This window comes from Pan paniscus, chromosome 8, assembly GCF_029289425.2.
Source record: "Pan paniscus chromosome 8, NHGRI_mPanPan1-v2.0_pri, whole genome shotgun sequence".
NCBI classification, from domain to species: domain Eukaryota; kingdom Metazoa; phylum Chordata; class Mammalia; order Primates; family Hominidae; genus Pan; species Pan paniscus.
The window spans coordinates 134,335,584-134,362,231 of record NC_073257.2 but is presented as its reverse complement, the minus strand read 5'-3'; the positions used below and the strand labels follow the sequence as shown (position 1 = coordinate 134,362,231).

Below are 26,648 nucleotides of genomic sequence, written 5' to 3'. Positions count from 1 at the left end.
CTCCCCTGGCAAAACCCTGCCCCAATCCCCACCCGCAGAGGGACAGAGGCTCACGTTGATGATGGCGTCGGTCTGGATGTAGTCCATGTCTGAGTTGCGGAGCCCCAGCTCTTTGCCGCCTCGCTGGGTGGTGCTCACGATCCCGGTGGTGACTGTGTTTTGAAGGGAAAACGGGCTTCCGATGGCGACCACGAACTCTCCCGGCCGCAGCTCTGAGGAGCGGCCAAGCAGCAGGACAGGCAGCTTGCCCTGAAACCACAATGGCTGGCGTTGCTGAGTTGGTTTAATTTAACCAAATAGGTAAAGGCACAGATATCATGGAAAACCAAGCAGGGACAGTGACGGGCCATTTGGAAACACCAGGCCCGGTGGGGAACTGAGCTCACAACTAACATCCCTTTGCTGCGGGCAGGACTGGATTTCCCTCCCACCCGTAATCCACACATTGCAAGCCGTGCGGGAGCCAGTGAACACTGAAGCCACACACACACCAAGGAAACCGTGGGGAGGTAACTGGAGGCCAAGTCGGGGTCTCATCACATCTTGAAGCTATCAGCACAGACTCACTCTGAAACCTTGAGGCCAAGAGACAGAGGAAGACAACATGAATTTAGGGTTTGGGGTGAGACTGCCGGGGACAGCCCTAGAGAACCAAGCCCCAGGGAAGGATCCCAAGCTACAGGCAGTGAAACCTGCCCCGACTCATCATGTGCACATCCGTCTTGAGGCCTGGAATATTTGGGGTGCTCTGTGGGCAGGGAATTGTACTGACTCAGGTGCATGCCTATGCTGAGTACAGGGCCACACTGGTCAGGGGCAGGGATGGAGCATGGGGACAGCAAGGCCTCCAGGACCCAAGACAGCAAGACCCAATAGGTAGGCTGTCTCTCCTCTCCTGAAACGGCCCTCTGTCAGCCACCTGTGCTTCCTGGTCTGGGCAGGCTAATTGGCCAACTCCAGAAGCCCTGATCTCCAGCGTCCCACAAAGGCCAGGCAAAGCCAGGAGTCCCAAACAACTCTGCACAACAAAATGGAACAGAAGCCAGCTCCAGGGTCACCCAGGCCAAGGAGCTGAGGGGAACCACAGAAGGGCCTCCCTAGCTCTATCAGGGAAGGCATCGGGGCCCCTTCCCTCTCTGCCTTCCTCAGAGCCGAGCAGACTTCCCGAGTTCCTTCAGCCTTTATTCACTTAGAATGAGCAGCTGCCCTGAACAACATGGACCAGGCCCAGAAATCAGACAGCCACCCCAGCCCTCGTGGGAACTGCAACTCCAGAGCCTCACGTTTGTCTATCTCAACAAAGAAAGAGCCAGGGGACCAGTGGGGTGGGGCAGGTGGAACCCAGGGGTTACTTGAGTCATCTCCTCCACCAGGGATGGAGCAGACACTAGCTGATGAGGTGGGGTGACCACCATGCCCATTTAACAGATGAGGAAACTGAGGCTCCAAGAGTCTGGGTGACTTGAGACAGAGCAAGGATTGAAACCTGGGACTGGGACCGGAAAAACAGACTCTCTCATCCACTACACAGTGCCACGCCACACCACAAATATCCCCCAACACACACCAAATAAGGAAGGTGCTGGGTGAGAAAGCTCACGGAGGGAGAAAGGGATATGAAGACAGAGTCCAAGACCTAAAACTGACTATACGAGACTGAGGAGGAGGAAGGTCCCTCAGATCACAGATACCAAGAGGACCAGGAGAGCACTGTCCATGGTCAAGAGCACACACCTGGGGCCAGGCTGCGTGATTTAGATCAGGGCCTGAGCTTATGACCACTCAGGTCCTCAGTTTTCTCATCTGGAAAATGGGACTAACGTACAGCTACCTCAATGGTCCACTGCGAGAATGAAGCAACTTAAGATCTGAACAGCTCTTTGAATACCCGCTGGCTCCTGTAAGCACCATCTAGGTGTTGGTTTTGCTGTGAGCATCTGGGCCTGTGCAAATCCAACAGCGGGAGCCACCAAACACCTTTCCACAGCCAGCCCGTGTCACCCAGCCATGGTAAAGGTCTGCCCTGACAGTGGGTGACCCTTTCCCTGTGGGGCTGCCTGAGGCTGGAGCATGCAGGGCAGCTGCGGGGAGGTACAGGCCTGCAGCATCCCTACTCAGCCCCATGCTCACTTCCCACACTCCTCAAGCTCATCAGCATCCAGCAGCACACCAGCGAGCTCAGCGCAGTGTGTTTACTCTGGGCCTGGGCCAGCAGCCCCTGCCAGGCATGACTTCAGCACTCACGGCGTGCAGGCGGGGCAGGAGGCAGGGCTGGGATGTGCACTAGGCCACGCCAGGGGAGGTCCACCAGGGACACTGCCAATCCCTTCAGGCCCTGGACTGGCTGGAAGACCAGGCCTTTGAGGCCTTCAGGGCTGGGCTTGGGACAGGTAAAGGGACAGGGTGGCACAGGTTGCTGGAGCGGGGTGGCCTGGCTGCCCAAGGAGACAGACAGGAGGCAGGAGGTCAAACTCAACTCAGGAAGGGGGCCCAGCAGGCGTCTGCTTCACCACACATTGAAAACCCATCAGAAAGTTATGAGGCAGGGCTTGCTGTGGGGATCCTAATTCACATCTCACTCATCCCCTATTCTTACCACCCCTTGGAGCCTCCTAGAAAGGGAGGCAGGCCCAGGCTCTATGTGTCAAGAGACCTCAGACGGCAGAGAGACTGAAAGGCAACTCTCCTTCCAGCTCTTCTTTTCCACCGTCTGAGCTCAGGCCTAGAGGATGCGGCAAGGAGACAAACACTTTTGGAGAAGCTGTGAGGCTGGGGCGGGGGAGCCCCCGGGCAGGGATGGAGGCTGCAGGCTGCTTGCCCATAGGCGCTACTCCCCATGCTCCCGGGGAGGGCCAGGCCTCCAGGGGACGCTGCCTGCTGCCGAAAATGGGGCCCAGAGCACCCCATGGGCAAGCCTGGCTCAGTCACTCTTGGGTGACCACATGGGCTTCGACAAGATGGACACCCGTGATGTGAACCCAGGCAGTCTCCCCAGGAACCAGTCCTCACCTGAACACAGACGAGGAAATGTGGCTACGTAAGTAGCCATTTAGGCAAAGGCTGCACCAATGGGCACCACCAGTGATCATCTCGTTTAGGTTTTCATCCACTCAGACATTTCCTAGCTCATAAAGGGCAACCCTAAGACAGAAAAAAGCAAGCAGACACATGCGGCGGAGTGGGGAGGGGTCTCACATTGTAAACCCTGGATTTCCGTGAAAGGAATAAGCCTTTGCCTGGCAGGTGACAAAGTATTCTCATGGCACCATTAGGAGTTGAGCTGTATTTTCCCCCCATTTTAAAGATGTGGATACTGAGGCTTACAGATGATGGGCAGCCTGGCTAAACAAGAGAACAAGCTTCCCAGCTGTCAGACCCACATGCCCAGTACATGTTCATCCAGAATTCCAATCACAGGCAGAAATCTTTGCAAGGGAATGATGTCTGGCAGAGATGTTGACCAGGCCAGATTTATGGTGGTCCATGAGGTCAAACTGCCTTTTGGGGGTCACGGCCCCAGCTCCCCACAGGAGCCACTGGCTGCAGGAGCATCGGGCCCCTCAGCTCATTCCAAAGCCAGATGAGGCCTGTTCTCAGCCGTGAGCCTCACCTTGAGTCTGTCTACTCAGCAGCTATACCTCTGCTGGCCAAATTCCTACTCGGTAATTGAGCATTTAATTCCATAGCTGTCTAGACATCAGCTCCATGGGGGAATGTGGAAGAGATGCAGCACAGATATGGCTGGAAGTGCACAGCCACAGGCGCCGTGAAGCGCCGCGGGGCCCACGCACTCTGAGTCCAAGGCCTCTGCACTGCTGTTCCCAGACTGGTTCCCGCGCCACCCACAGCAAAGCACCTCTGAGTCTCCCTTTAAAGCAGCACCAGCCACCGGCCATCTTGAAGGTGGCAGCTCCTCTCCTTGGCCACTTCACCATCTCCCTGGAGCCCCACAGTAAGCCTAGAAGTAAACAGGGCAAACATCTGTCCCCCACTGACGGATGAAAAGGCCAGGGGGAAGAGGAGAAGAAAGAGGGCACGCGAGTCCCACTCCTCATGCCAGATCCTCACACTGCTGGGGGGAAAAGAAAATGCAAGTGTGGGCATGACAGCAGTGACGGGGCAGAAACAACCCATGCCTGCTCTCATAGAGCCCAGGCGGAGACCTCAGGTCCCCCTAAAAGAGCTTGTAGCTCAAGTTTGGTGCAAAACCTTTGGGGACGACAGTCTTTCTGCAGTGAGCCCAGCACAGGCCAGTTCTCACAATCTCAGGAGCAGGAAGCCTGGGAGGCCAGAAGAGAGGGGGCATCTAGAAGAAAAACGCCCACTGGCCCCCAGCCTGCAGGGACTCACAATGCTAAATAGTGTCCTCTTAACAGAGCCAGAAGTCTCTCAACAGAGGGACTTTAGGAAGACACAAATCCTCTAATGTCCTAGACGGCCACCCAGGTAGATGTAGAAACAGATCCAGTGAGGGTGTCAGAGTCCTGGCCATGGGCTCCAGGTCTCCCCACCATATCTATGTAAATTGCAAAGTCCTAGCCACAGGCAGGATGCTGACCAGGTAGTGGGAGTAATGCTAACACCTTGGAAGAGGCGGCCCACAGCATGATTAAAGATGGCTCTTAGTATTCATGCATATTACAACCAACAGACAACAACAAGCAGCATCGTTTCACAAAACATTGCCTCCGTGAAAGAGAACTCTCTCAACAACCATTCAGTGAGTGTCTCCTATGAGCTTGGTGCAGGGAACATATGATTAAGAAAATCCGCCCTTGCCCTCTCGGCTTTTGTCTCATGGGCAGAGACACAAACAAGCCACCAGGACACAGAGCAGTAAGAAAACACAAAGTCCACCTCCCTCACCATGGGCAGCTCAGCCCAGAGTCTTCCATAAGGGCCAAACACAGACCAGCACTAAAAATAGTTTGTGTGTATCAATTAGGGTGTTTTCAACTGCAAGTGACAAAAAAAAAAAAAACTCCAAATGGAGTATGTAGAGTAGATATCTGTCCAAGGGCTGGGTGGTGCTAACTCGAAGGCTCACAGACAGCATCAAGAACAAGGCTCCTTCCTTCCCTCCATCCAATCAACCTCAGCCTGTTCTCACAGCCACAAGACGGCCACCACCATTCCAGACATCACATCAAGACGTGACTGTGTCCGTGACCATGCTGTGGAAGCATCTCTCCAGAAGAGCAAAGTCCCAAAAGCGCCCTGGCACCCTCCTCCTCGTAGGTCATCGGCAGTATCCAATCAGGCAGCGACCTCAGCACTCATTGGAGGAGGGAACGTGGCTCCCCTGACTGCATTGGACCCTGCGAAATTGCCTGAGTCAGGAATGCGGTGGGGTCAGGGTTGGAACTAAAACAAACCCAGGGCTCTGCCAGCAGGGAAGGAAGTTGGAGGGTGGGCAACCATGAGTGTCATCCAAAGCCTGGGGAATATGGTTCATTTTAAGAGAAGATCCTAATACAAGCACCTAACAATGTTTAGAAAAGACTCTATAAGTCCATACTCCCTCATGCACATTTTTGTTTGTTTGTTTGCTTGTTTGTTTGTTTGTTTGGTGGGGTGGAGCAGGAGATGTCTGCTAATCTGCTTAAAAGGAAAGCAATGGTCACAGCAGTTCCATGGTGGTGACAGGCAGGTTCAGGTGATGGGAGCAGAATCTGGGCAAGGCAGGGAAATCACTCCCACGGCGCGTGTCCGGCATCTTCCCAGAGCTTCTCCCGCTCTGCCAGGTATGCAGCCTTCACGACCCACCACCCTGTGGATGGGCAGGATGGCTTCATAGCCATTCTGCTGATGAGGGGACTGCAGGTCCCACAGCAGGTGGGGGTGGTACCGGGACTGGGACCCTGGGCCCTGACCCCAACCTCCACGCCAGGTGTTCTTCTCACCAGCCTGCTCCCCACCTCCCAGATGCTCAGGGCACACAGAGGTCAGCAGGGAAACAGCTGCCCTTGTGCCCCGGATCACTCCACAGGGACAGGGGACCAGAGCGGGTATAACACAGAGCAGGGCAAAGGGGAAGTTTAGGAAGAACCCAAGCAGGGGCCCACCACGGGAAGGGAGGGGAGGTCTGTGCACGCAGCCTCGGTTTTGGGGGCACTACGTGTGGTGTGAGTTCCATAACTGAACCACAGATGAACCATAACTGCTGGAACTCCCCCAGGGCAGAAAAGTTGGGCCTGTGCTGAATGAGGCCCCCGGGTTGACAGCGCGCCTCAGGCTCATTCTCCAAGATCAACCAAGGTGGGGCAGAAGTGAAAACTTAGGCAAAACACCTATGTGTATATGCGTACATGCACACACACGCACACACATTACCCCCTCAGGCTCCACGTATGCTGACAGAACACTGTCCCAGACAGTAGGACATCCGGGCTGGGTCTTGGTCCTATATGAACTCAGTCTACAACCTTGAACCACTTGATTAGCTTCTCTGGATTGCGGTTTTAGCACCTCTAAAATTAGGGAGTTGAGCCCAGTGATCTCCAATGGTCATCTCAGCTCTGACAATTAGCTATTCTTTACGGAAAACCTGGTTGCTTTCCAAAAAATCCATTAGCAGACAATAGTTAAATGTAAGTAAGATCCAAACAGGCAACAGGGTCCCTAATAAATCCCTTTTTTCATACAACTCCCCAATGGGGTCAGATGATCCCCGCAAACTTATACCGCTGCAAGAGGAGGGGGCGTTCCTAGAATTCTCCAGATGCTGGCTTGGCCAGTAATCTTTCATAGAGGACTGTGAAAAGCAATGACCCATCGGTATTTCAGCTTCCTTCCATTCAGGGTTCTGCCTAGTAGCACTTGAGTGCTCATTCAATCTCATTCCCTGAAGCTTGGAGAAAAGAAAAATAAAAAAAACCAATAACATCAAAACCAAAGAAAAAGTTGGCAACTCTTTTTCAACCTAATAAGCCAAGTCAATTACTTCTTTCTCTCCTTTGAAAATTACTAAGTGCTCTTGAGTTACAAAAATATTGTTGTTGCTGAATCTGCAGAATCCACTGCATCATTTCCGGAGGCTGGGACTTCCAGGCTGGTCCTGTGTTGGTTCAAGTTTGCTTCAAAGGCTAACGTTGCAGCAACTGGCTGGGACTCAACTGAGTGATTCAATGTGCCTTCTGGAAACAGTTATGCTAACCTTTCATTTTCTTTAAAAAATATGCAATGGACAAAATAGCACATCCTCCATACCCAGCAAGAAACAGTGCCATAGAACTTGCATGTCTCCTAAGGAAAATCAAACCAGGCCGCAGAAGGGTTGTTTAGGGGGGATGTCAGCATCCAAAGACTTGCTTGAGGGAGTGCGCCAAGCTGGGTAAGGAGGGAAGTGAGCACATGGGCAGGGGAGGAACTGTGAAAAAGGGCGGGTCAGTGGACTGTGGACTCAGATGAACCAAAGATTTGCTGACTTGAGCTACTAGGGGGCAGGACCAGCTACAAAACTAGCAGAGCCCAGTGCAAAATAAAAATGCAGGCTCCTTGTTCATAAAGCATACAGAAAGCACCGTTAAAGGTACTAAAATAGAAAGCTTTTTCCTTTCTTCCACATGCTGTCTCTCTCGACCTATCACAATGTTTTTGATTTGCTAGTTATTACTGTGGTTATTTATGGGACAGTGAGCGCAGACACTGGAGGCCTCACGACTTGGCATTTTGCCCACCAGCCCCTGGACCTCAGATTGTGCCCTGGCTAGGGGTGGGGAAGTCGAGCCAAGCATCTTCCCTAGGGTCCCACTCCTCCAACACATGGATAATGGATGACCCCAAGGACACTGCCGCTTCTGTGTCGGGTGCATTAGGTACCTGGATCAGGGTGGGAGTGGCTTGACCCTGCCCAGTAGCCCACAGAACAACCACGGTATCATCAGCCTGATCCCTGCACCACCAAGATGTTAAGCGGCGCCCAAGCTGGAACCTAGAACTGCCCTGTGCCTACACCCTTTCCAGGGATAGAGAGTAGCAATGACCCCTGCATAGAGACAGGGAAGGGAAGGTCAGAGGGGGCTGGAGTTCTCAGGGGACCAGGGACTGGGGAGGCAGCAGGAGGAATCCAGCCTGAGCTAAAGCCCCAAGTTCCCTGAGCATGCTCCATTAGCTCATAGGGCTTTATTCACAAAAATACAAATTCAAAGATAAAATTAAAACAGCGAGCTCAGGGCACAGGGCCTGTGAGTACACGGGTCACATGCCCATGCAGCTGGCTGTTCCAGCTTCTCCAGACAGGGAGGTGGTAGACCAGGAATTCTCCAGATGCTGGCTTGGCCAGTAATCTTTCACAGTGGACTGTGAAAAGCAATGACTCATTGATATTTCAGCTTCCATTCAGGGTTCTGAACAGCTTCAGAACCCTTCCGTTCAGGGTTCCATTCAGCTTCCGTTCAGGGTTCAGAACGGACAAGGATGGGAGGTGGTGGACCAAGAGTGAGAAGCTTGGGATTCAGATTAGAGAAGGTGAAGGTTATCAGTGATCACAAAGTCAAGGGAGGTCGCAGTGAGCAGAAGAGCCAGGGCAGGAAGGATCTGCCAGATGGGCACTGAGATCACCGACATATACAGACTGAGAAGAACGGTGTGACCAAGTTGCCATCATGTTTCTCCAACTGGCATGTGATTACTACTGTCTAGGGAGGGGAGTAGAGAAGGTAGGATGGACAGGAGGGCAGCAGGGTAGAAGGGGTTCAGGTGGGAGAGATCAGATAAATGGGGAGATGAAGGGAGAAAAAAGGAAAAAGAGAAGGAGAAGGAGAACAGAGGACAGTGTGCAAAAACAGAGAAAGAGAGAGCACACAAATGAAAAAAATGAAAAGACTTTCCTCCTCGGTGTTTATGAACGCCACCAAAATATTTAGTCTCCTTTACACTATATCAGATGTTTTCCATTTCCAATATTCCCTTACTCTTCAGTGTTTAAACCACAAAATGTCAACAGTGCCACATGGGGGCCCGACAGCTAATGACTGTATATATTCGGGGCATCCAGAGGAGGAATAATATTGTCTTGGTCAAGTCTAACTTGCTCTCCTCCATACATCAGCGCCTTTGATGCATCCCCTTTCATCCACCAACTTCAGAGTGGCTGATGCTGCTACAACAGCATGTGGCCATGGCAGATGCTCCAGAAATATTTACAAAATCAATGAATAAGTAAATAAATGAAAGAATGAACCAGCCAGGTCTTAAAACATCCATTGGGATATTAAAATTAGGTAATAACTGGGGTTAGCCAAGGCCTGGCATTTGGGTCTGGGTAACTGACTGGGTAACGGATGCAGCCTGCTTTTCAGCTGTCTATAGGCTATAAAGCTCAGGGCTCAGGGAGGCAAAGGGAACAGCTTGTATCTCCCGGCTGTCATGGTGGACAGGGGCTCAGTCCTACTCTATTTGGTGGGCCCAGCGAACAGCACACAGCAGCCTCTCAGCATCTGCTGAACTGCCCTGAAGGCACTCTGGCTCCTCATTACCCATAACCACATAGAGCTTCTTTGAGCCCCATATGCAGGGAAGTTGCCCAGGATGTAGCATTCTTTTCAGATTTATTTTAAAATGTTTAAAACATGTATAACCTCTTCTATATAAGAATAATTTGATATGGTCAATGAACAAAGGGCCTTTTATAATAAGTTAATTAAATATATATTTACAACATAAAATGGGAACACAGGGAAGGCCAGTGGTTCCTGTGAGCTGCCTGGTAGATAAAGCAAAGAAGGAAATACCATGAGTCACATGTTCCCATTATCAGATTCTGGTGCTTTGTTTAACCAAAGGAACTGTTAATTCGCATGTTTATTAGGATAATTAGTCCTCAATTCACCAGAAGGTCTTATTTCTCTCTTGCCACAGAAAGAGATCTGGATGGCTTTAGGAAACCAGCTACAGAACTGCATCAATGCTGCTATGATTGAGAGGTGATCGTATCATTGTGAATCTTTGTGCTTTCAGACTCCTGGGAGACTGACTACTTAAGACACTGGAGCTTTCCAGAGTATGAGTAGGAACCCCAAAGAACCAGAACCAACAAGAAATGAGACAATACCCAGAGAAACTAGCTAACCAGAAACTTGTTCTGGAGGGTTCTAATAAACTCACGAGGAAATGACAGTTTGCAATTAGTCCAAGATCCAGGTTCTGCAGGCTGAGCAGAAGTGGGAAATTAAGCAACTCCACCTGCAACTCTAGGTTGTCACCCAACTTGTTTCCTTGGCTGGCTCTCACTGTCCTTTCCATCTCAGCTTAGATGTCACCCCCTCAGATAAGATTCCCTGCCTACACTATCTGCTGTCTTTGCAGCCCAATACCTTCTACCCCTTCACTTGTTTGCTTCGTGCACTGTACTTATCGCCATATTTACTTTACGTCACCCATTTCCCACACTACATCTTAAGGCCCATGGCTTTGCCCACTATTGCTGCATCCTCAGCACCTAAGAAGTATTTGGCCAAGACAGATGTTCAACACACATTTATAAAATCAGGGAATTAACAAGGAATCACTAAAAGAATGAACAAACTAGACCTCGAAACATCCATTAGGATCTCAAAATTAGATAATTGCCAAATAGCTTGGAATTCTGACAAAGTCCTTTCTACCAATGTCACAGAGAAATAGACAAAAATAAGGCCTCCCTCTGCTATTGTGGCAAAATCAAAGCTTCATCTCTGCAAAAAAAAAAAAAAAAAAAACCCACAATCTCTGGCAAAAGAAAGGGCAAACAAAATCAGCTTCTCTTCCTGCTCCCCGCGGCCACCTAGTGCTTCGCCTCGCTTGGTTCTCATAAGCATTCCTGCCTCCAGCCACTTTCAGCTCCTCGAGGACAAGGTGTTAATTGCCTGCCACTGGGGCTGGCAATTTTTTTCCTGTAAAGGGCCAGGAAGCAAATATTTTTGGCTTCACGGGCCACGTGGTCTTCATCACAACTATTTAACTCTGCTGGTGCAGACTGAATGCAGCCATACACTCTACCTAAATAAGTGAGCATGACCATGTCCCAATAAAACTTTATTTACAACAACAGAGGGCCAGCTTTGGACTACTGGCTGTAGTTGGCCAACCCTGGACTCTGATACTCTGTCACACACTTGATAAACTGTCAAATGGAAGCAATTTGTATTCCCCCCTCAAAGAAGAGGACAGGAGACATTCCTAAACAAATCCAGTCCCAACAACTTGGGAACTGCTTTGTCAGAACCATAAATAATAGTCTTAATCCAATTCCCTGAAAAGAGAGTGCCAGAGTGAAAAAAGGCATTACCATATTAAGAGAAAAATATAGCCAAAGAATTTCCTTGACAATCAACTAAGTTCTTGAATCCGGGCCAGAGAACACACAGGGGATCCAGTTCTGAGAGTTTGGGGAACTGAAACGTTTCCCAAGCCAGAAGGAGCTGCAATCAAGAGCTTAGGAGCCACGTCCCCACCCGCCTCTGGACAAAGCCTGGCACAAAATAAAAGCCAGCTTCTACTTCACTGTCTGGCTTCACATTCCCTCATGAAATATTGATTCCCGTCCCCCTAAAAATGGTAAAAATCAATACAGTAATAGAAGCCTCATAACATCAACACCGTCTGTGGCATCATTAGCAAATGCAATGGTAGCCCTCAGAGTTCTCGGAGAAAAAGAAGAGACCACAAAATGCCCAGTACAGAAGGCGTTGGGGGAAAGAATCCAAAATGGAAAAACACAGAAACAAGAGGGGAGCTGGGGCAGTGCGATGTGCATTCCAGGCTCCCAGGCGCTTCCTTCATGAGGATGAGTGACAGATGACTCCAGAAGAGGGCAGCGGGTGAGCCCAGGCCCTGTGTTCTCTGATTCGCTTTTGGACCAGCTCAGGCCACTGAGTCAGCGCATCTGACCATCCGGTTGCCTGAGGAGAACCGGCGTGAGTCATGGCAAGCACCACCCCAGTCCACTCCCCGCCACTGCCACGTCCCGGGGGGCTGCCTGAACCCCCTCACTCAGCTGACTCAGGGAAGATTCGCCATGCGCAGGGCCAAGTTCTGGTGGCCTGGAGAAGAGTGGCCTGCTCAGCAGCTCCCGGGACATGTAAAAGGCCCCAGGCCCCTCCCCCGCAGTGACCCCCCTCTGAACTTGATGAGGATCAGGGGTGTCGGCCTTCCTTCTCACTGCACCAGCCAGCTCAGCAGTAAGAGGACCCTCTGCAAACACAGCGGCCCCAGCGCCCAGAGGGCTCCCTCTGTGGCCACTTCAAACAGGTCTGTGGGTGCCATCTGGCCCAAAGGTGGCCGTGGGGTTGGGGGGGTGGCGCAGGCCTACAGGGGAGGGAGGAAAACCACCTCACAAGCCTCAACAAGGCCGTTTCCAAATATTTACCTGGTTGTTGGCGTCAGGGAAAAGCACCCACGGGAAAGCTCACTGTTTCACCAGCGCTTTCCGTTACCAAAGACCATAGACCTGCTGTAGCCCTGACAGGACCACGTGTCCATCAAACTCCAGGCAGGCAAAGCCGGGAGGCAGGGGCATCTGCAGCCAGCCTTCTGCAGGGTCATTTCCTCATTGAATATAGGAGGGAAGCTCGATGCAGGAGCCCCGGGTGCCTTCCCCTCAATTCCATCCATGTGGCGGGTGCCCTTGCTTCCTCCGGGGCAGACAGCTGTGAACGTCCTACTCGGAACAAGGTTGCCAAGCACCTCCTACCTGAGGACCGACAGCCGGATGTGCCCCCAACCCCGCAGTCCAGCTGCAGAGATGAACTTCATTTGACAAATGAGTGAGGCGACTCTAAATTGTGATAAATAGACGAGGAGGGAAAAACCAAGAGTGGAATGCAGTTGTCCCTGGGGTGACGTGTCCCCAAAGTGAGGCAGTGGAGTTGAGGGGACTGGGGCATGGGGCGCTACCTCACACAGCGGGGTGGGGAGAGATGTCTAAGGCAGAATTTAATCAGAGGCCTGAAGGACGGGAAGGTTGGCTGCATGAGGAGCTGGAGAGGGGCGCTCCTGGGAGGGGAACAGCCAAGGCCCCAGGGGACAGCCCTGGCCTGTGGGAAGCAACCAAGGAAGGGGTGTCTGAGCAGAGCAGGTGGGGGTGGAGAAAGGAGGGGAGGAGGGGAAGGGGAGGTGGGGCAGAGAGAGTGAGGGGTGCCCAATCAGGTGGGGCCCTCAAGGTCCTGGTAAGGAGTTCAGATCTCTCTCAGAACAGCAGGAAATCTGCAAAGGCTGTATATAAGATGGGAAGGACATGATTCCAAAGATGCTTTTCTCCAAGTTTCTTAATCAGCACAGCTGGACAAATAGCTGTAGCTAAAGTAACTTTCCCTCCTACCTTCTTCAATACATCCCATTACCTCTGCCTTGTACTCCAGCCTGAAGAAACCAAACTGCTCTCTTTTTACTTTTCTCTCTCCCTGTCCCCACCCCTGCCCCAAACTGCTCAGGAAAAAAAAAAACCCCGCAGGGACACAATGCCACCATTGGATGAAAGCTTGACATATGCTGCGCACAGCCAGTGGCTCATGTTAAACGCATTTGGAAAGAGTTTGTAACTGAAGCTGAACTAGTCTGCCCTCAAAGCTGCTTTCTATTAACATGTTTACACGCACACTGTCCCGACTTTCTGCAGCTGGGATTCCCTCCCCAGGCAGGTTGGCCCCGGTCGTGGGTCCCAAGGAAAGGGGAATTTCAGATTTGGGCAGAAGCACAGAAAGGGATGCCCGGCCGGGGCTGCAGGTGGACACCTTCTCACCTCCTGCTTGGAGGGAGACAGCAGGGCAGGCAAGAGGGGGCTGGTCCGTGAGTGTCTCCCAAAAGCTCTTCCGGGTCCCAAGACTCAGCAGGCAAAGTGAGCGCACATGTGTCTGCTCAGCAGTGAGAAGCAGAAAAGGAGTCATTTGGTCACAAGCCCAGAAACATCTCTGGCAACTTCAAGCCACTGGAGATGTGAGGGGAGCTCCAAGAATGGGAGGAAAAGCAGGTATTAAACTGGACTCACAAAGTGCAAGAACTCAGGCAGTGCTGGGGGCTCAACAGCAGGGGCTACAGCAGCTTCACCATGTTAGTCTCTGTGGGTGGCATCCAGCTTCACTTTGTGATTCCAAGGGGAGCCTCTGCTTGCCCTAACTGGGTCCTGTGTCCACTCCTTGGCCACAGAGGGTAGGACACCATGACCGATGGTCCCACCTACGCTGTCCGATGACGGACATGTGAAATGCCGGCTGTTGCTGCCAGAAAAGGGGGTAGGTGAGTGGCAAGTGGACAATGACCACAGATGTCCGTGGCAATTCTTATTTCACTGAAAGTCTCAAGAATATTACGTTTACAGCCACGCACAATGGCTCACACCTGTAATCCCAGCACTTTGGGAGACTGAGGCAGGTGGATCACCTGAGGTCAGGAGTTTGAGACCAGCCTGGCCAACATGGCAAAACCCCATCTCTCCTAAAAATACAAAAATTAGCCAGGCATGGTGGTGCACGCCTGTAGTCCCAGCCACTCAGGAGGCTGAGGCAGGAGAATCACTTGAGTCCTGGAGGTGGAGTTTGCAGTGAGCGGAGATGGCGCCACTGCACTCCAGCCTGGGCAACAGTAAAACTCTGTCTCAAAAAATAAAAATAAAATAAAATAAACATGTTTATGAAGGACAATGGAGGCCCCTCCAAGTGAAATCAGGATGCCAGGGGAGGAGCTGGGCCCAGATGATAAGCCACCGAGTTAGTCACTGGGCCCACGGACGCGGCAGGCAGTCTCACCAGCTTCACTGGGTTACTCTTAAGTGGCTTTGCGGGAGGCTGGGCCACAGTCTCATATGACAAGGAGCCGTGTAGGTGATTTTCATTCCTCAAGCACAGTTTCTGCTGGTTCTGTTCTGCCTTCTCGGTTTTCCTGATCTCTTTCATCCTCTTTGTTATCCCTAAGATGACACAAAGCAAGGCCAGCCAGAGCCTCCCCCGAAATAACCCATCATCAAAACAAGGGAACAAAAGAGAAAGAGCTGGAAGAGATGCTGTTACTCTCCCTACTTTCAACTACTATCAGCAAAAAAAAGCAGTTTAGTCAGTGGAAACCAGTCTTTTGTGTGGGTGTCTGCAATTTAATATCCTTTCATTTCCAATTCCATTTTGAAAAGCCACATCAGTTCAATTTTAAATTTCAAGCACCCTTTCTTGGGGGGCTTGAAACACATGTCAAACAGCATGCTGCTGGCTGAAGAGCTAAACTCCCAAGACAGCAGGAGTCAGGTCAGACACACTCTGCAAAGCTCGTCTATTGAGATCGTTCACGTCTTGCCAGGACATGCCAGGGATGGCACGAGGAGACAGTCTCCACCTTGGCTCAAAATCGGAAAAGAATATCCCCCAGCCAGAAGCAGCTGCACGGTATGTGCCCACGCATTCCAAACACGAAGTTACTCAGTGGGGGCGGCGTCCAGGCCAGCACCTCGCCTGCACACAGCCCATGCCCTGCTGCTGGCTGCCTCCCAAAGCTCCATGAGGCTGAACAGGCCCCACGCGTGGCCACAGGCTGTGCTATTCTGACTGGCTCCTTCCGGTGAGACTACCACATCCTGGATACCTTTCTAGCAGCCTGTTCCTAAACCAGATGCACCCGCCTTCCCATGGGCTGTTTAAGGTCAAGCTGTCCCATCAAACCACGGGGCCGGCCTCTATCCCTCCAGCAACAGCCATGGGCTTGGACACGTTGGGAGCAGCAGCCTGGCTGCCTTAGGAGGGCAGGGTCATGAGGTGTTTGCTGTGTGGCCTCACACAGGTTACTAGACTTCTCTGAGCCCCTGTTTCTTCTTCTCTAAAATGGGGATAACACAGCTATTATGCAGATTAGGTGAAAAAGAATGAAGGCAGAGGCTGGCCCAATAATCCTGTGACCAATAAACACACTTTGAAAGATTAGTTGTCGCTAGAAATTCCACAGTGACCTAATAGAAATAACACACAACTGCAGCCTCACTCAAGGCCAGTTACACACACCGGGCACAGAGCCTATATCTACCCAGAGCCTCTTCGGCCATGCCTGGCCACCCAGCCATAGAGAAGCTACAGGAACATCGGGGAAGGAGGGTTGTAAATGTGTTAGCTGGTGGTTTTCTGAAGACTGGCCGTAAAGGAGCCTGAGCTGGGCAGCAACTTGATGTTATAAAAAGACGGAGAAGGAGACCCGGAATCCTACCACCCAAACAGCACACGCAGAGCTGTTTCCAAAAGGAGGTGTAACCAGCGTGCCGTTGAACAGCACAAACAGCCAGATTAATTCCACGCTTGTCTGGAATTACTCAGCCCACACCCAGGTAAAGCGAGGCAAGCAGAGGGCTGGACAAGAGACCCCACCTGGCTCAGCCTCTGGTCTTTTCCTTGGCCAGAGGCAGGATTCCAGCCTCCTCTGATTGTTCCCTCCATCTGAAGTCTAGAAAATTATAAGGATGTGAAGAAACTGGAAACCACGCTTTCACTGAACATGCCACACAGCAAACAAAACCTCTCTCATTGACGTGTCGAGTGGGGGTTTTTGATGAGTCAGTAAGAAATGGATATTGTCCCAGACATGAAGACTTTGCTAAGCAAATCAACAGAGCAAAAATGATTGCAAAGAGAATATTTAAATAGAAAGCATTTTCAAATACAGCATTTCACAAACTGATTTTGGTATGTCTCAGTTCTGCCTGCCCCCACAAAAAGCTGTATACTCAAATGATTATAATTTGGGCAAATAGTTCAGTCAACACCCTTTTGTAGGCAAGCCACGTGCACACTAGCATACTAAAAGCTCTGAGAAGGTCTAGAAAGAAGAAATCCATTAGCTCTGTTTTAATTCAAGGTTTCCAAGATGTTTAAAGTATGCAACATTCTTTTGAAACACATCTCATAACCCCGCAAAACCCCAATTTGGGAGAGCTGGTTTGTTTTCAAAGTAACTGTTGACAAGTTAAGGATGGCTCAGTCTAAAACCCAGTAAATTCTATGTTCATTGTGAACGCATGACGTATCTGTGGAGGATAAATAAAATCTGTAACAAGAGTTGCCACAGGATTGGGAATGGGAAGGAGAATCAATTTTCACTACTTACCTACTAATTTCTTTACAAATCTATTGCTTTCTTTGACAAACATTTAAAACATTATTTTAAAAACTTTTATCTGGCTCCTTACAGAAGTTTTCCTGAGCCCCTTCCTCTCCCACACCCCCAGGCCATACTCAGCATCTCCTCAAGGCCCTCCTGTGACTGGTTCAGACTGGCTTCAGTGCCCCCCGAGAATCAGCTGCAATCAGAGAGCTCTGGTGCCTTTGCCAAGGGTGTTCCGGGGCATCTGAGAACTCACCTCTGCAGGCGAGAACACCCTTACCTGGTGGTCAATTTTGATGAGTGCGATGTCTGCTTTCTCATCCACATCCTTGATTTTGGCTTCATAAGTGGCACCGTTCTTCAGCTCAACTTTGACCCGGTGCTTGTTGGTCACCACGTGGGCATTTGTCACGATCAGTCCATCTTCCGACACAATAAACCCAGACCCACTAGCCACCGGCACCTCTCGTTTAGAAAACGGAAGCCTAAAATCCAAAGGAGTACACACTTAAGCCTGTAGCACCTTAAAATGAACGCTTCAACGCATTGATTAATGGGTTGTGCAACAGCCACACACACCTAGCCATCGCTCCTTTATATATCGGGCTTAGCATTTAAACACTAAACATCCTGCCAATTTTTTGCATGCATCAAAAAATTCCACTTACAAAATATTCTTAGAGAATCTCTTCAGAGCCCGAGATTCTTTAAACATTCAGAAGGGTCAAGAATGTAGATTTATATAGTCGAATAGGGAAAATGTTCTAAGGGAGACACACTTATCTTAAGTAGGAAGATATTCAGTGACACTTTGACACTTTAATGTATCTCAAAAATAGCTCTCATGTTTTGCTAGTGGCGGTGAAAGCTTCGGAGGTTATAGGAAAAAGGAAGGCTCTCTTTACTTGCGAAATAATTCGATATGAACCACGGCAGGGGCGATCTTCTCCACCACGTCCGCGATAAAGTTATATTTATGGCGCAAACTGTTGGGATCTTCCTGCCCTGAGAACAAAAGCAAAGAATAGATACTTAATGACACTCTGCTGTGGCCACCTAGAGAAAGACATGGGTTAGAGGAAGCCAAGATGCATGCCCAGCCTTTGGAATTCTGAAGGCGGAGTGAGTGCCATTCCCCCACCTGGGCTCAGCTGCAAATGTCCATCCACCTCCCAAGGGAGTGCCCACCCAGGTAAGGCAGTAAAATCCACTAATGATAACCTCTTTGCTCAGGTTCACCACAAAAACGTTGAGCAGAGGCACCAGCAAATGCTTCAACCTCACACCAGCCTTTCCAAGAAGCTGATGGCCCAAGTTTGTTTTTTGTTTTTTTTTTTCAGTTTATTTTTAGATGGAGTCGCACTCTGTCGCCCAGGCTGGAGTGCAATGGCGCAATCTTGGCTCATCACAACCTCCACCTCTCCGGTTCAAGCGATTCTTCTGCCTCAGCCTACTGAGTAACTGGGATTACAGGCACCCACCACCTTTGTATTTTTGTATTTTTACTAGGGACAGGGTTTCACCACGTTGGCCAGGCTGGTCTCGAACTCCTGACCTCAGGTGATCCACCTGCCTCGGCCTCCCAAAGTGCTAGGATTACAGGTGTAAGCCACCACACCCAGCCAAGGGTCCCTTTTTGATGTGGCATCACCCTCTGCCTCCGTCCCTTCCCTGAGTCCCCACCATTACAAAGAAGCAACAACCCTCCTGAGAAACACCGCAGGAGCAAAGAGCACCAGGGCTTTTTCTAGGAGAGGCCCACCAGACGGGTACATCTGAGATTATTACGAAGAAACATGAAGGCAAAGGGGCAGCTCCTATCTTTCCCACTGACACCCCAAGGCAAGCTGAGGCCATCGTCTGTCCCAAAAGCAGTTTCCGCCATGCCTTAACCACGCGTTCCAACCCTGCCCGGGACATCCCAGACAAAAGGCATAAGAGGTGCCTTAAGACTGTGGGTGAGAAAAAGAGAAAAATCAAACAACCGTAATGCTTTATACCTACAGTCATGCACCACATAACATTTCAGCCAGCCGCGGACCGTAACACCATTGTTTTTACTACACCTTTTCTATGTTTGAATACACAAATACTCACCATTGTTACAACTGCCTACAGTATTCAGTACAGTAACCTACTGTACAGGCGTGCATCCTAGAAACAACAGGCTCTGCCATCTGGCCTAGGTGTGGAGTGGGCTCTGCCATCTAGGTTTGCGTAGGCGCACTCTGTAACATTCCCACAGTGATGAAATCGCCTAACGACGCATTTCTCAGAACGTATCCCTGTTGCTCAGTGATGCATGACCGTTTATATTACAGTGAGTGGCCCCACGTGGTGGGCGCTTCCAAAGCTACTTTCAACAAAGCTGTCACATGTCCCAATGTGAGGCTCTCACCCAGCAGGGCTACAAGTTAGTTTCCATCAACCAGAGGCACATACCCAAGGTAACTGATTCGGAAACGTACTGCTAGAGATTCAGGGTCCTGGGCTCCCATTTTCGTGGCACGGGTGGTGGCAGAGGCAGTGTGTCCCTGGAAGTGCAGCCTTAGCCTACTACTCCGGCTCCTAATCTGTGCCACCTGCTGCTACCTCTTAACAAGTCTCTGCTAAAGCAGGCTGGAGGGGTTCCAGGCTGGTCTGCAGCTAAGAGCCATGTACCCCATTCTTCCCCCTTGGACTAGCTCAGCGTTGCACAAGCAGGCTCCAGGGACCCGCACTCCTCTGCTAGCTGCTCACTACGAATTGACAGGAAGCTTTCGGAAACTTTCATAGCAATTTCACATGGTAATCTTATGTCTGGTGCGCTGAAAAATGAGTAACTGGGGCTTGTATTTCCTGTCTCATATTTTGTATTTTGTAGGTATTTTGTGTCTCACTTACCAACAGGCCTGTGTGCCTGCCCCTAACACACATGCACATATACACAGAGATGCAAATGCACACACACACACAAACTCACACATACACACTATGCATACACACCCACACACGTACATGCATAAACACACCCACACACATACACCCACACTTACACACAAACTGTCACATAAACACCTATACACACTTCCACACACATTCATATACTCACAGATGTGCACATACACACAGTCACACATATATACATGCAAATGTACACATACATACACACGCATACACACACACACACACACACACGCCTCTCTCATCACTAGAGTGGCAACCCTTCCCCAGGCTCTAGGCTGTAAGTAAAAGCTGTGAGACGTCCCAGCCCTCTTGTGACCCGTCACAGCTTCACAACCACTGGTTCCCACATCCCTGCTGCACTGGGTCACGAAGGGCCATAGTAACCCAACTTGACACCATGGGGCACAGGGACATCGGGAGGACCACCTGCCTCTCCCACGCTTGCTTTCTTGGAAGTGAGAGCGCTTCTGTGAACAAAGGGCCGCCTTCTGTCCTAGCCCCTGACCTCCGAGTTGCTTTATTTAAAGATTGGAATCATCTCCTTTTACATAGCCTGGTTTTTTTCTAAGGTACAGAAAAAGATCTGCAACTACTAGGAAGAATAATTTAACAAATTCAGGACAGTATCATATTATTATTTTTGCTTTCAAAACCCTTTCATCGGCTGCCTTAATTTAATTTTTTCTACCTTCATGTGGAATAGGAAAATCAGGTATCCTTCCCATATTATATATGGGGAAACTGAGGCTCGCAGACTTTAAATAACTTCTCCATGGACACTGAAGTTTCTTAATAGAGAGTATAAGTAACAGATTTGGGCAAGCCCTCCCAAGCCCACAGTGTCACCAGATCTACAGCTTCTCACTTCAACACTGGCCTCCTACAGATCTGCTACCCTCCCAGGTTTCCAGGTAGTTGCAAATAATTGGTGTGTCTCCCCAAGCACTCCAATGGGAGGTGTAAATAAGGGAATGGAAATGTTCCTTCTGAAAACAGAGCCTGGCGAATGTCACCAGACAGCTGTAAACAAACGCATCTGGGCTTCCTCAGACCAGCTTCCTGGGGAAAGGCCAAGAAGAGGTTTAACTCCAGCCAGGCCAGAACACAGAGACAGCATGGTGTTTCAGAAACTCTCACAAGAAGGACCATGACCAGCACCTTCCCACTAAGGATCATTAACTCACTTCCTCTTTCTGGCTTCCTGAATTAGGTATGGGAGAATTTGCCCACACCAGGGGCAAAAATGAAGATGGATTGAAGATGGATTTTGCTGAGTAAAATGAGAGGCAGTTCCCTTCTCACACAGTCACAGAAAGTGGTTCCAGGGTCTGCCCACCAGGAAAGCAACAAGGGAGATCAAGGAGGATCTGGCCTGGCCACTGGAAGGCCCAGTTCCAGCCTCAGTCCACTGAGCAGCCTCCATTTCCTCATCTGTAAGATGGACCAAATGCCTCTGGAATGAGATGTGAAGTCTGTTCCAGCTCCAACCTTCTATGTCCCTGTCTCTTCCTCTCCCCAGCATGCTGCAGGAAGATAAATAACATGTGAAATTTGAGATCAGGTCCAGGACTCTCCAAATTCTGCAGATGAGGAAACAGAAAGAAGGAGCAGTGGGAGCACAGACCATATGACAAGGCTGACTGACAAGCCTTCGTGGTGCATCTCAGATGAAAAAGCAACCATTGACTTCCATTCTTACCATCCTTGGGTGGACCAGTGGCAACAGGAAAATAGAACAGGAATAACTAAACAGAAGAAACATCAACTAACTGTTCAAAGGTGGACAAAATGTCCACTGAAAGAAGAAGAAATATTTGGCTTGTCCAAACGCCATTTCAGAGTGAGGAATAAAAGTGTGTCTAAAAGCAGCTTGGTTCAGTGTTAGATTCCTGTTCCATTAAAAGGGCTTGTCCATTAAACTACATGGAGTGGCCACTGCCTGATGGTCTACAGACACCCTGGCTGGCCCATCTGCTGTGATCTCAACTGTGGGTCAACTGTCTTCCTTCCAGAGGAGCCAATCCCGATGGAGAATCCCCATAGATGGGCCCAGGCTGGCTCTGCCACTGCCTACTCTCCAAGGGGTTCAGGGGACAGAGGGTGGGGGCATCCACTGCTCCTTCTTTCTGTTTCCTCGTCTATCAGCATGAGGAGAAGGCTGGCACAGGCTCCGGCCTCAGATGGACCAGAGTGTGACCCTCAGCAGGGTACTCACTAGCTGTGTGGCCTTGGACGTGTTACCTGACTCCTCCAAATGTTAGCCTCTCATCCATAAAATGTGGTAACACCATCTACCTCAATGTGTTTTCTATGCTGATTTCATGATCTACTGTATATGAAATGCTTGATCAAGCCATGGCATACAATTTAGAAAGAAGAAAATCCAAAGGACTGGCCACGGTGCTGCTCAGTGGCAGCTCTGCATAGGTGCAAGCACGTCACACATCAGTGGCACAGCAGAGAGGTAAAGGGAGGTGTCTGGAGACCCACTCAGCCACCTCGGCGCCTCCTAACGATGTCGTCATATCACTGCGAAGGTATGATCCAGGGAAGCTGTGTGGCAGGCTGTTTTTTCTGGCCTTCACGTGTGTCTCTTCTCCCTAGCTTACAAGGGTACCCCACAGACACTACAGAAGGGAGACAGGGCCAGGTCAGCAGATAACCTAGCCTGAACTGCAGCCCAGGTGAGCTCTTAAACCTGACAAAGCAACCAACCTGAAGAAGGCCAAGTAACGCCCTAGTAGGTAAGGACCATGCCTCCTCCCTATACTGTTCTGTTAAGCCAGAACTGAGGCAGCAGAAGGCAATGAGGACGGGAAGCCCCCTGAAAGGTCAAGGCCTGGCCATTTTACCTGCTCCTTAATTGAACAGAAAGCTGGAACTGGCTGCCGTTCAGTAATGGACCACACAATGAGGCATGAGAAGGAAACAAAAGGCATAGAGATTGGAAAGGAAAATGTAAAACCGTCTTTATTTGCAGATGATATATATGATAGTCTATATAGAAAAATTCTAGAAATCTACGAATATATGACTGCGTTTATCAATGTCACAGGATAAGAGGTCAATAAATAATTTCATTTCTATGTATTAGCAACAATTGGAATCAAAATTTTTAAAATATAACTATAACAGCATCAAAAATAAATATCAAGTAATTAGGGAAATATTTAACAAGATATTTGCAAGATCTGTACATTGAAAGCTACAAAACGCTATCAAAATAAAGAAGACCTAAATAAATGGAGAGAAATACCACACTTGTAGATCAGAAGATTCACTATTGTTAAGCTATCAATTTCTCACAAATTAACCCATAGATTAAGCATACTCTCAGTGAAAATTCTGAGCAGGAGTTTTTGTAGAAATTCACAAACTATTTCAAAAACATATGTGGAGGGCACAGAGCCTAGACAATCCAGAGTAATTCTCCAAAATAAAAAACTGAATGACTTATACAGTGCTACATGATTTCATTTTTAAGCAGAAAAACTGAGTAACTAAGATTTGTAAAATGGTAAGTTACAACAATTTATAGAGATGGATCTTTCCACTTACCTAGTAAATATTTCTCATTACTGATTTTTAACACAACAAATGGCCCATTAAGAGTAGCCAACATTTCCTGTAACTTTATAGTTTAAAAATTGCCAAGATTCAATCCCAAGATAATAAATGATTCGTCTTTCCTCTTTATAAACTACTAGTCAAGCACACAACTTCATAAATGTTGCTTCCTTGAAGCACATCATCCCTGGAGTTTTACACATAATACTTCTTAATTACTTTCAACAACTTCTTTCAAGGTGGAAGAAAACAGACGTAGGCAGTGTAGATAAGCTTCAGTTATTATTCTCCAATATGTCATGTTACTGAAAAGAGCAAGGCATTAAGTGTTTGACATTCATTATCACACTGAACAAAATTTGTTGCAGTAAAAATGAAAATCACAGTATGGGGAGTATGAATTAAAGGATAGACTTTTATCTGTGTTTCTCTCAAAAGAATAAGCACAAAATGAATATGTGCTTTTTTTTTTTTTTTGAGACGGAGTCTTGCTCTGTAGCCCAGGCTGGAGTGCAGTGGTGCAATCTCGGCTCACTGCAACCTCTGCCTCCTGGGTTCAAGTGATTCTCCTGCCTCAGCCTCCTGAGTAGCTGGGATTACAGGCACATGCCACCACACCTGGCTATTTTTTGTATTTTTAGTAGAGATGGGGTTTCACCATGTTGGTCAGGCTGGTCTGAAACTTCCAACCTTGTGATCCACCTGCCTCAGCCTCCCAAAGTGCTGGGACTACAGGTGTGAGCCACCGCACCTGGCTGAATATGTGCTTTAAATACATCAAAATGTATGCTTCTTTCATCTTTAAGGCAAAAATGCCAGGTAAAGATTAGATCTGAGGCAGGAAGAAGCCAAAATCATATCCTTATGGTCCTAATCCCATGGTTCCCATAGTGTGCCCCAAGGGACACCAGAGTGCCACAGAAAATTCATCGATATTTCAGGTTTTCTAGGGAAATACAGTGATACTTGATCACTGTTAGACACCTTGTAAACTAGCTCTAGATTGATCATAGTTTTGAAATCAGATCACACTACATCCCTTTTCATGATTCCATATGAAGTTGGATTTCTGGCAGTCACTGTGATAAAAAGAATGTACCACACAAAAATCAGAGTTGAACTGGAAATGGGCATGGTGGTGTCCAATCTGATTCCAAGATTTGAAAGGTCGTGTGACACCCAACAGGTGCACATATCCCATTCATAAGTAATCATGCTTATTGAATAATGAAATTAAAATGTCTTTTTTTAATGACCACTGTGTTATAGGGACACAAATACTTATCAAATTGTTTGGCCCCCACTAATTGATAAATGGAACTGTTGGGTATTTTTTGGCCTTACTGGGGACCATGAAAAAATGACTGCACTACTGTATTAGTCCATTTTCACACTGCTGATAAAGACATACCTGAGACTGGGTGATTTACAAAAGAAGGAGGTTTTATTGGACTTCCAGTTCCATGTGGCTGGGGAAGCCTCAGAATCATGGTGGGAGGCAAGCAGGAGCATGTCATGTCTTACATGGATGGCAGCAGTCAGAGAGAGAGCTTGTGCAGGGAAACTCCCCTTTATAAAGCCAACAGATCTTGGGAGACTTATTCACTATCATGAGAACAGTGCGGGAAAGATCTGGCCCCATGATTCAATTACCACCAACCAGGTCCCTCCCACAACATGTGGGAATTCAAGATGAGATTTGGGTGAGGACACAACCAAACCATATCAACTACTAAAGGTGCCACCAATCATGACAGTTTGGGAACCTCTGCCTGATGCTCTTGGGCTCTCTGCAGTGGTTGGGCCTGAATCCCTGCATAGGCACAAGGAGCAGAGGTGGATAGACAGCAAACATCCACAAAGCTTCAGCGTGGAGCCCTCCATCTGCCCTGTGAGGGGCCCTAGCAAAGTGCTATCATCATGGCTTGTAGAGAGTATACAGAAATGAAAGAGTGAAGCTGCAGCTGGTTGGGGCCACGGTCTCCTGCCCTCTGTCACACATCTATCCCATCAGGGTGGCTGCCAGCATTTGGGGGAAGAGGCTAAGGGAAAAGTAAAACTGGATAATCATTTTGTTCAGGTTAAATGAGATATATTTGTGTGCTTTGAAGTCCCTTCTGTGTCTAGTTAAATTGCTATATCTATCCTGCTATATGTGTGGTCTCCAGGGACACCCTACGGCAGGGGAACCTCCTGGTTCCCCTGGTGCAGGCCAGAGGTTGGACAGAAGACAGTGAGTGTGTGGGTAGTAGAAAAATATTGAATTGATCATAATAATAATCCAAAAACAATAAAAGTAATAATAAATTATTCTATTTTCTCTGTAGGAAATATTACAAAAGCATTGTCACATGAAAAGGTGAGCAAAGAGTTCACAGCCAAAAAATAGAGGAGGAGAGAGGGGCATTTTCAAGATGACGGAGTGTTCAGCAGTTAGCTTTTTTTAATCTTATTTTTCTGATTTTGTGATGTTTGTAGTATTTGTCTATTTTCTGAAGTTTGTCATTTTGGGCATTTTCTTTTTTCAATCTATATCAATAACAGTTTCATACCTAATGTTATATTCATAATTTTGAGGGGTGTTTTTCTTGAAGAGGGTATCCTGAATTGTACAAGTTTCAGATTCCATAAAACCTGGACCTGCCAGTGGGAGAAGGTGCCAATTCCTGCTCAGGTGGCAGGTCCCACTGTCCCTTGTCTTCCCACCGCCTCCCTCCAGAGCACAGGGCTGGCTCCCAGCATGAGGGGCACTCACGCCACGCCAGCAGGACACCAGAGCTATGCCTATAGGACATGCTGCCTCGGCCAGACAACTAGCAGGGACCCTCAGTCACCAACACTCCACGGCCAGCATGGGGGCTTCACTTTAGGGGACCAAGGCAGCTTTCCCTGGCATTCCCATTAGACTCCCAGGCCAGCTCTCTCCCCACACTGGCCAGCAACTAACCCAGGTGTGCCAACCCCCTTCATTGCCCCTGGAGGACCCTGGGGCACTGCCCCTGTTCTTGGCTCTGTCCCTTGTCCCTTCTCCCTGTAGAGCTTCCTGCCCTCGCCCGCCCTGATGTGGCAAGTGGGGTTCACAAACG

General features: G+C 49.1%; 1 protein-coding gene across 1 annotated transcript in view; it reads right to left on the bottom strand.

The window, feature by feature from the left end:
- HTRA1 (HtrA serine peptidase 1) overlaps positions 1 to 26,648 on the bottom strand; it is a 53,466-nt gene that overhangs the window by 8,041 nt on the left and 18,777 nt on the right. The window contains exons 2-4 of the mRNA XM_034931635.3: positions 17,955 to 18,054; positions 17,330 to 17,534; positions 55 to 249 (exon numbers count right to left, since the gene is read on the bottom strand). Coding sequence (XP_034787526.2) covers positions 55 to 249; positions 17,330 to 17,534; positions 17,955 to 18,054 — 500 coding nt within the window. The remainder of the gene's footprint in view (positions 1 to 54; positions 250 to 17,329; positions 17,535 to 17,954; positions 18,055 to 26,648) is intronic.